Source organism: Silene latifolia, chromosome 7, assembly GCF_048544455.1.
Source record: "Silene latifolia isolate original U9 population chromosome 7, ASM4854445v1, whole genome shotgun sequence".
Taxonomy (NCBI): domain Eukaryota; kingdom Viridiplantae; phylum Streptophyta; class Magnoliopsida; order Caryophyllales; family Caryophyllaceae; genus Silene; species Silene latifolia.
The window spans coordinates 120,948,436-120,959,250 of record NC_133532.1 but is presented as its reverse complement, the minus strand read 5'-3'; the positions used below and the strand labels follow the sequence as shown (position 1 = coordinate 120,959,250).

At 35.4% G+C, this 10,815-nt stretch overlaps 1 protein-coding gene across 1 annotated transcript; it reads right to left on the bottom strand.

Annotated features, from left to right (window-relative positions):
- Nucleotides 1-501: 501 nt before the first annotated feature.
- LOC141592821 (GDSL esterase/lipase At4g18970-like) lies at nt 502-5,179 on the bottom strand. Its single transcript, XM_074413664.1, has 5 exons — nt 4,813-5,179; nt 3,756-3,883; nt 2,806-3,051; nt 1,777-2,032; nt 502-1,019 (listed from the first exon to the last, which is right to left on the bottom strand). The coding sequence occupies exons 1-5, from the start codon at nt 5,048-5,050 to the stop codon at nt 796-798; spliced, it is 1,092 nt and encodes a 363-aa protein (XP_074269765.1). The 5' UTR covers nt 5,051-5,179; the 3' UTR covers nt 502-795.
- Between the last annotated feature and the right edge of the window lie 5,636 nt (nt 5,180-10,815).

The window sequence follows — 10,815 nt, the reverse complement described above, 5'->3', positions numbered from 1 at the left end:
GTCTGAAGAGGGTTGGAGCTCCTTGTAATAACGCCGGCGTTATCGGTCTAAGAGGTGGCAAACTATGGTATTATCCACCATCACCCAATCCTAATCAAAGCCATCAGCAGATTCCTTACGCGCGTCCGCCTCCACCGCCGAGCCTGTGATTCATCTAACTCTGGCTCCGAGAATCTTAAAAGGACTTGACAAAATCCAGCGTACCTTATGCACCATGCATTTCTTCTTTAAAACCGTCTTTACTTTAAAACGGCTCTCATACACGACTAAAATAAATGTAGAAATAAAAGGAGGTTGTGAGAGGTCTTAAGCTGATAAAGTCTTAAGCAAGACCAACTGTATTTCATGGTAATTGTGTAGAATTATGTTATCCGTACTAAGGTTTAACTTCGATACCCTTAACTTTCAGAAGAATTTACGATATCACCCCTTTTCGACAATTTTCACTTGTTTGGACAAACAATTAAGTAAAACTTAGAGCCATACAACAAATCAAACCAATTGAATAATTTAATCTATAATCATATAACACAATTGATACACATGTTTGTTGTTACAAGATAATCATCAAGAGGCCGAACAAAAGTAACAATACAAACAATAAAAATTTTCTTAACTCGATTCAACAATTATGGAAATTCTCACAATCGTCACCAAGACGAGACCTTAGACTTAAAAAAGGCGCAAATTCTTATATAAGATCGTCTATATATCATGTAATTATCGCCTATTATACTCCGTTACACTTCTTGTTGAATTGGCAAGTATTCATGATCATGTTGTACATCAGATCGGCTATATTTGGGCCAACCTCTCGATATCAAATGGGTAAGAATCGGTTGATTTTTGGGCCCTAAATGTCCTCCTTCCAATAATGACATTAGCTGCATCACCAGGATGAAATGCATCCCAAAATATGTATTGATTTCTATTTGGGCATGGAGTTTGCAGGGGCAAACATGTAATTTGACCATTATTTTTTCCTACTCCACAACACCCTGAATTCGTATTCGTGAAACCTGCAATATAATTACGATGAAAGGTTAGCAGGGGCGTAGCCAGAAACAAATTTTGGAATATTTTCACTTGTACCCCTCAACTTTTTCATTTTCTGATATGTACCCCTCTTTTCTTGCAAAAAAAACTGTGACCGTTAATAATTCTCGGCTACAGGTTCAGAATACGATAAACTTTTTTTTCCAAATTGATCATTTTTACTAGCTCTTCAGTTTGATATAAAATTCACCGACATCTCAATTCGTGGTAGGGAATTATGGCCGGTTAAAGTTTACTCGTTAAAAAAACTTTCACCAACCATAACTGCTAGCTACGAGTTTAGAAAGTGGTGAATTTTTTTCTCAAATTCAAGGCCTTTACGAGATATAATTGGTTTGGAAAAAAAACTTATCATTTCCTGAACTCGTAGCAGAGAATTATTGTCGGTCAAAGTTTTTTTTGTGGAAAATGGGGGGTAGACCTTAGAAAACGAACAAGTTGAGAATATCCCAACAAATTTTTAGGCAGCACAATTTCTGCTTGTAGCTTAGCATCTTTGTTAACACCGCATTTTTAGAGATCTTTGTTAACAACGCATTTTTAGAGATTTTCGGTAGCATAAATCAATAATTTTAACTGTTTTTTTTTTCCAAATGTCTTAAAAATTACGGTTGCTACTATGTAACCCCCTTAGGATACATGTTAACCTTTGTGATGTGTCCCTTAAAATACATGTTAGAAAAAGCGATTTTCAAAGAGAATATTAAGTGGATGACGTACCAAAAGCAGACGGATTATCAATCAAGTCCTGGAACATATCATAAACGTTAATGTAGATAGCTCGACCATCAGTAAACTCGTTGTTGAGTTGCTGCACTAATTCTTTTAGCCTTGCATTGAAGATACGGTTGGCTGAGTTTATACGTTCATCACATGTTGAACCATCTGGGCTTCTTTGGGCTAACTCATTTGGGCTACATCCGATTTGTCCTATGCCATTAAATACAAACTTTCTTGCCCCATAGTTGTACATTGTCTGCATTATTTTCCACATTCAATTTAGTAGGGTATTACAAAAAGTAGAGGTGAAATCCGATCCAAAACCTTAACAATTTAATACATCCGGCACCATATTATATAAGACGGTCTTAGACTCTATATGTAATTAGGTTTGATAAATAGATCAAATCGTGTAAATTGTCACCCGTATCAATTTAAATGAGTTATACCCTTAAACTCGAAATTAAGACCGACAAAATGTGACCATTTATGACAAAATGTTAACGTTTCTTAATTAAAAGTTACCATCAGTTTATTGTTAGAAAGTGACAATTTTAGTTCTGAATTTTTCATCATTTAATTAAATGGTCACTTTTTTTTATTGTAAATTGGTGACAGTTTTCTCGTTTTAAGATAAAACCGTCGTAAGGGAGACTAGCTGGTTAAAATTGTATCGAGCTTGTGTTAAAATCTTCACCACAGACCCGATCAAAATAAATTTGTGTTGTGTCGTGTTAGTGTTAATCAATTACTTAAATGAGTCACAAATCATAACAGAGTAACTTTAAGTCGAGTTACCATCATGTTTTCAGGTCGAATCAATGATTACGAATTGCTACATATATAAGAGTGTAATAGAAGAACCAGCTATTATTGCTTGTGACGAAAAACTACCTGACCTATGACATCTCACAACCACCTTCCTTTTAAACATTATTTTAAGCAATTGTGAGACGTCACATGTCACAAGCTTGTAACGCGCGCGTCACAAATGAGAATTTATGGAGGAACAGAAGAGAGGAGACTAACCCTAATATTTTGAGCATATTCTTGGATGAGAACTTGAGCATATTGATCAGGAGTGTACTGACTGCCAGTAGAATAATAAGTTGGCATAAAATAATTATTAAGGTAATCATTGCTGCCAAGTCCTACTGAAAATATGCATTTGCTTAAATAATTTGCAGCTTGATTTTCATCTCCTAGTATTTGTACTACTTGTGATACTGCATTTTGGTAATTTGTTACTTGTTCTCCAAAGCTTATTCTTCCTCCCTGCATTAAAAATGTTTATTATGTTAATTGTCACAACAATATATATAAATCTTAATTAAAAAAACGTGTAACGACGATTGTCGATACTGCCATAAAATGAATTTGTGAGGCCCTGTTCGAAAAGTAAATTTGAGCCTTTGAGGCTACAAAAATTTTTTTGTACCAGATGCTGGTACTCGAACACCGACATTTTGGTTACCAAAAGGGTAAATTATCAGTAACTCCCTTTTAAATTACATTTTTTAAAATTTACGCCTTTTTTAAAAAACCTTTAAAAATTACACCCAAATTAATGCAAAAATTTTAAAAATTGCTGCCAAGAGTATGCTCATTTTTACATTTTTATGACAAAAATACCCCTCATGTGTTGCATTATTATAAAGTAACAATTAACAACAGCAATGGTATGCATTTTTTTATTACTCTGTATTTTGTTAAATTACTTATTTGGTCCCGAAAATAGGTAACATTTTGAACTTGGTATTAGACAGCCTTGCTTTAATTTATATATTTCTATGTTTTGAACGATGGTGATGTTGCATGACCTTTTTTAGTTGTATGAACGACTTGGTTCAAATTTCGTTGGCATGAAAGTTAATCTCGTGACTCCCTTAAAAAATAAATAAGCCTCTCACAGTGAATAAAATAAATAAATAAATGACTGAGACGGAATTGAAAGAGCAATAATAATATTCAATACGTACTAATTGTTGTCCTGTTTCAGCCCTAATCCCAGCAGCAGCAGATGCAAAGTTTGCTCCTCTCACTACTTGTTGACTACCACTGACTTGTGCATATGGTGGAATGTAATCGTCAAATCCTAGAAGCTCAGCTGCATCAATATCTCATTTATTAGCTAATTTAACACTCTAACATAAATGAACGAATTTACTCGGATCTACAAATTCTGGTTCCGCTACTGCATGTTACCACTTACCAAAGTTACCATATCCCCTCTCCTTTTACTACAATTATGAACCTATAATCTTAGGTGAGGTCATGGTATCTATATATCGTGCATGCATGGTACGTGACACATTTATGTGCTTTAATTTATAGATATGAATGAAACAATGCATGCATGGTGGTCCTTTAATTAAGTAACACGAGTTCTTTAATTACTAGCCTTTTTATTTAGGTTGAGAAATTGTACAAGGAGCCAATCCTATGAGCAAGGTTTTCCAATAAATAACATGCATAAGTTGACACCATTTTAAATTCAAGTAATGAACAAATTTATGACAAGCTAGCTAATCGAGTTATTCCGTTTGTCTCGCTCATTTGTTTACTTTTTATTTAAAGAAAAACAAATGATTAGAGACAGGAGAGAGTATTTAGTTAAGATATAATGTACTCCTTCTGTCCCAATGAATAGTTTATATTGGCTTGAAAGGAAGAAATAAATAAAGTAAATGTAAACTATTGACTTGGACGGAGCGAGTATGTGCATGAGGGGCTGAGGGATGACAATCATGGAACATATGCATGTAATAATTCTTCAACAATTGATAGTTGTACATGGACTAGTATAAAATGTGTGTAGCATACTAAATACTCCATATATAAGATGAAATAAAATAATATTTCCTCCATTTTTCTGTTTATTTCTCATTTCATTAAAATACTTCTCACATATATTAGAGAAATGAGAAGAAAACAGGAAAATGGAGCAAGTATATATATTTAGCTCTGAGATACGAAATGAATTTTAATTCTCTTTATTAATTGATCGACTTTACTAAAACGAAATTAAAGACTTACATATAACATCGATTGTGGTTTTTCCATTTGAAAATCTTCCGGTAGGACCTTCAGAGAAATCGATACCATAAGGCAAGTAATTAGCTCTAGCCAACGACGCAATATTATTATTATTACCATTATCAACCAAAGAATCGCCGAAAATGAAATAACATGGCACTAATGGATCGGCATTGACTCCCAAAACCGTCACCACCAACAGCGTTACACAAACTCCGAACCAAATTTTACGTTCCATAACTTAATTTGAATGAATTTGAATAAATTGTGACCGAGAAATGTGACCAATTTCGCTAATTTTAGGAGCGTATAGAGTAGAGAAATGGTCAAGTATTGTGTGACAAATAAAATGAGGATTCGAGTGTATATATATATGAGTTAAGGTAAGTGAGAAAAAGGGTAATATAAGGTGGAGTTAATGGTGTACGTAGTTAGTTAGGACGTGCATTAAATGCACGCGTACATTGGGTGTGTGATGCTACTGCTCACTGCTCAGTAAGTCACTAGTGCATCACGACTGAGTCGTTTAATTTAAGTGAACAAATTGCTATTCAATCTCATTAGTTTAGTTTAGTAAGTTTTGAGTGAGTTTTGTATGAAACGGTTTTATTTTGTTACATCATTTAATCATTTATATAAACATCTGTATGTAGTTCTCAAATGTAGAAGTGTCATAACTCATAACTATGCACAACCCCTTTATCGTCGTGTCGAGGGTAAGAGATGGCCGGTTAATTCAGTTAGGGGAAACGAAGTGTAAGGACGGTTAAAACCTTGTTCTTCTTAGCTTAATTTCAACTCTTATTCAGTTCACTTTATAGACTTTAGTTCATATCAGTTTAGTTCAGTTAACTTCATTCGGTTCAGTTCAGCTTTACTCAACTTCTCTCTATAGTCTAGCTTCATTCAATTCCATTCAGCTCACTTCAAGCACAATTCAGTTCAATTAAACCCAAAAGAAGAATCAAAATGAAGTTTGGTGCTTCAAATTTTTGATTAGGATGTAAAGTGACTATAATTAGGGATTTTGTGACGGAGTCAGGATTTGTAAAGAGTGTATTATATTTTGGATATTTAAGCCCTTTGTCTCTGTCATCTATTTACCTTTTATATTATTTGTCAGAAATATTTTAATCAAAGGTAAACTAATGATTAGGGAAGAGGGAGTGATAAAGATAATGATTTTTTAATATACTAGACCTCAACCTTAGGGATGTCAATGGGGCGGGGCGGGACGGTGGTGGATGTGGGCTCCACGACACCCGTACCAACCACACAATACTCATACTCATACCCGCCCCACCACCCATGCATGGCGGGTGCAAGTTTCCAAACCTATTCCCGTCCTAGACCACTAAATGAAAATCTAAACTCGTATCCGCCCCATTTATCCACTAACCCTCTACTCCCTCCGCCCCGGTCAATTGTTGTCCTTTGATTTTGGCAGAAAGACCAAAGAAAGAGGATGAGGCCAATTATAAGATGACAAGTGGACCAAATTGAATGTGAATGATCAAATTGGTCATCAAATGCAATCCTAAAATAGAAAGGACAACAATTGACTGAAACACCCAAAAATGTAATAGGATAATAAATGACCGAGACGAAAGTAGTATATCATAATTTCCATCGACATTTTTTACAATAAAATGTAGTATAATCCCATGAATCTCCAAAGTGTTAATCTTTATATATAAATTATGATTTTGAGCAAAAAGTTATAAATAATCGTAATAATACTCGGTATTATTTTATTTTTTAAAAAAATTGGTGGATAAAAGGGTATGAGATGTGTATAAAATCCATCCCTCGACCACCACTATGGCGGGTGGAACTTTTACCCGCACTTGCTCCACCACCCATGTGCGATGCGATACCAACTTGTATCCACCCCTTCAACCTCCCTACTCAATTTCAAATAACTCCCTACTCTGTAGTCTGTACTACATTGTATTGCATTTATCTCTTCATGTGTGATTGTCAAAATTGCCAATTGTAATTGCCGTGTTGAATATTGTTACACTATTGTTTGTTCAAAACAGTACAAAAGTCCCCCAAAGTCTTCATAAAGCTATTAATTTAACCCGACATAAATCTTGGATAACATGCAATTACGTACAGTATTACCATGCACAGTGAAAATTTGAGTGACTTCACGAAATGGTAGATGGCTTTAATAACCGTGACGGAATCAGGATTTAAACGGGTAATAATTTAAGATAAATTTGAAAAAAATTCAAAAAATTTAACTCATAGTTTTGAAATTTCGATCATTCAGCGAGGGCGAGTGTCAATTCGGGTTTTCGGGACACATTCGGATGATGTAGTTCGGGTCTCGGGTCAGCTTTTTCGGATCGAGTCGGATTGACTTTGCCAGTCTACTATTAGCCTTCCCATAGGTCCGTCGCTGGTTTAATTTTCCTAAAAAGAAGTTTGCATGGTAAAGTGGGTAGTTGGCCAAGAAATTAAATGCAGTAGCTGACTAAATACAACGAAGAAGTAACATGCATGGCATGCACGTATATGATTAGATTGTCTAAGATTGGTCATTATTTGTGCAATTAATTGACGGCAAAATTATATTGCACATTTGCACTGGAACAGAGCTGGATCCCCCCATTGATTAGATTTAATAGTTGACCCATCGTAAATGCCTAAATGGTCGTCTCTAAGTCTCCAATACATCTTGTAGCTAGTGGTGGAGTCAGGGAGGGGCTAGCAGGGGCGGTCGCACCCGCTGACGTTTGAAAATTTCGAAATTTTTAGTTAAAATTTTCGAATTTTTTAAGGCCCCCTCATAATATTACCGTTTTGCCCCCGCTGAAAATTTTCGCCCGCTGACTTACATTCCTAACTCCGCCACTGCTGATAGCTTTCAACATGATAAAGAACGCAGGGTGGACAATGGACATGGCAGCTGATGACTAATTCGTCCATCTAAACTCGAGCTTAAGTATATGAGTATATTAGAGACTCGATAGAACCAAACCGATTCAATTGATCCAACTCAAAAACACTCATCCAAGAGTTGATGACTTGAATTGCATAATCCAAATATAACTCGAAAACCCAAAACTCAAGCCGACTAGAAATATGACCCGATTCAAAACTACTCAACCCGAAAATGACTCAATTATAAATACGGAGTCACAAAAATTGAGCAAAATAATTTGAAGTGACTAATTTGAAATCAAATTTACATTAAAATAAAGAGTTAAATCATCAAAATCAAAACTAATTTAATTTATAGGTAATTGTCCAAACGTCCAAAACATAGTCTTCTCTCTTTTAATCACTTATCCGAAATGACTCAATCCAATTGAACCAAAATGACTTGACACAATTAACCAAATTAACCAGAAACGACTGTAATAGAGCCGAAACCCAAAATAACCGTAATTGACCTGAACTAACCCGAAATATGGCACATCCAAACTAACGCGGCGTGACTGACATGTTTGCCGGGTTTAGATGATCACCGGTACACAAATTGTCCCTAAAAATTAGCCTATTTCACGAATCTAAGCCTAAAAACAGAGATTCAGGGTACACCAAGTGATAATACATTCAACGTACACCAAGTAATAATAGAGATAATAGATAACCTAGCAAACACATTTATTGGTGCCTATCCAACCGTGGCGGCTCTAAGGATTGAACAAAGGGGGTGCGGAAATTTTACAAAATCAAAAGACTTTTGGTACATGGCGGTGAAATCAATATTAATATAATAAAATTTCATACATTTCACATACGTCTTTCTTAAAGGATGTCTTTTTTTAAAGGATTTTTTTAATACGAGGCTATCTAACTGACGCAAAATTAGAATACGAAAAAAACATTTATTATATACCAAACAAATTATTCTTTTTGGTAATTTTTTTAATAATGATGGACATATTTATCAAGAATTTTATAATTACAATACTAAAACTACTTGTTATATTAGGGAGGGAGTATTTAATTATTTATTAGGCCTATTTTGTACAATGATAGGTGAAAAATAATTAAAAGAAAAAAACACAGAAATTGTTGGTTGTAGTAATTGAACCGATGATCTCTAGGTTAGAATAAATGCTTCTTACCACTGAACCAAACAAATAACATTAAAATATATTGCACAATAATTTATTTATTGCTCCTGCTATCCAATCCATAAAGCTTTTAAAGAAGATGGCATACAGATATGCCATGGTTCTTTGGCCATTGAATTTAATCTCAGAATAATCTCAGAATTACGAAGGAAAATCTGGCAAACGGGTTAACCAGGTCGAGTTCGGGTTGGATGAGTTCAGGCCAGGCATTTTTATATTTGCCGGAATTTGGGTCAGATGATTTCAGGTTCAGGTCACTTTCAGCTCTATCATTATCAAGTTCTTCAGAAATAATGGTCTATTTGCAAATTGCAACAACAAACACTCGGGTAGAGTCATGCTCGGGTTTTCGGTTCGGGTGTCAGGCCGGGTTCGGGTGAGATCATTTGGTCCGGGGTCAATTTTGCCAGGTCTAGAAGGATATGAGGATGAGAATAGATCAACACTAGCATTTATAAGCATGTGACTTTAAGAAATCAAGTAAAGAACATGATCAAATAGTGGAACCAAGTTTGCATAGCTTTCACCCAGCATCCAATTCAATCCTATAACACCTACCACATGTTATATTTATTGTTGTTTCTAGATAGCTACTTCACCTATTCATTGTCATGTGAAATTGCAAATCATTCCAGAAAAATCGGCCTTTTGGCTCCACGATTCGCCACTACTCACCAGTCACCACCATCGTTCCCCATCGGCATACCACAAGAACTCAAATGATAAAGAGTAAAGACTATTGTCGAGTTTTTCTCTCGTAAATTGGTACCTCATTTATCGAGTAAACTTTGCCAACTACCCAGCTATGTTACTCCGACACTTCACTTAACGGCCGTGTCACGTGTCGGTGTCCGACACAACACGACACTTCGACACTTTAATTTAGACCACAAAACAAGAAAATTCACCCCAAATAGGCGTGTCTCAGTAACAGAGCTACCCAGTCACTTTGAGAAAAAAGCTTCATTTCTGTAGTTTTAACATTAAACAGACTGACATTCTGACAAACTCTATCTCAGGTTTCTCTGCTCCCTGAATTCAAAGAAGAATGTAATGGTAACCTTATAGTGTCCTAGGAACAGGGGAATAAAGCCACATCTAATGTGAGGCTATGAGCAATATGCCAAAATGAATTTAGGCTAGGAATGTAAATATTTCCCGTACTATCATTCGACAATCAACATAAAGACGTGTCTTTTGAAGCCATTAATATCAGTCAAGACTCCAGAGATAGAAGCGTACAAACCAGATGAACAAGAATGCTGGTTCATTGCATAAAATTGCTAGCGCTAAATGGTACAATGAACTTTAGCCTAGTAAATGGTGTCGGCATAGTTGCGCCAGTCAAACAATTCCATGACAACATTAGCTAGCGACTCAAATGATCCTGCATATAGAAGATAAGTGCGGTAGGATGTACAAAACATTTCCTCAATTGAAGAAGTTTGTCCCGTATGCCCTAGTAGTCCCTACTTAGAAAACTCTTGCCATCTCTTGCCATTCAACTCCATGAGCAGAAAAAGTACATGTCCTTAAAAATTAATTACGACAAAATGCATAGCAGACAAGTACTGTAATTTGCTTCTGTTAGATACAAACTCCAATTAACTCTGGAATTTGCTAAAGCTAATGACGCTCGGTTGTTCCTAATACCATCAGTTCCCTTAAACTTTGGAATCAAGATATCCAATGATGCCTACAAACTAATTAAGCCAACATTATCGTAACTTGATAAGCTCTCCTGAACATCCTAACATGCTTCCCTTTACCATATTTATAGTCAAAACGTTTATGTTTTATAATCACATATCGAAGGGGAAGACTCTAACACTCTTTCAAGCAGGTGACTTTCAACTCAAACAAACATTTCAGTAACATTCTATGCTACTTGAACTATTCCTTATAATTA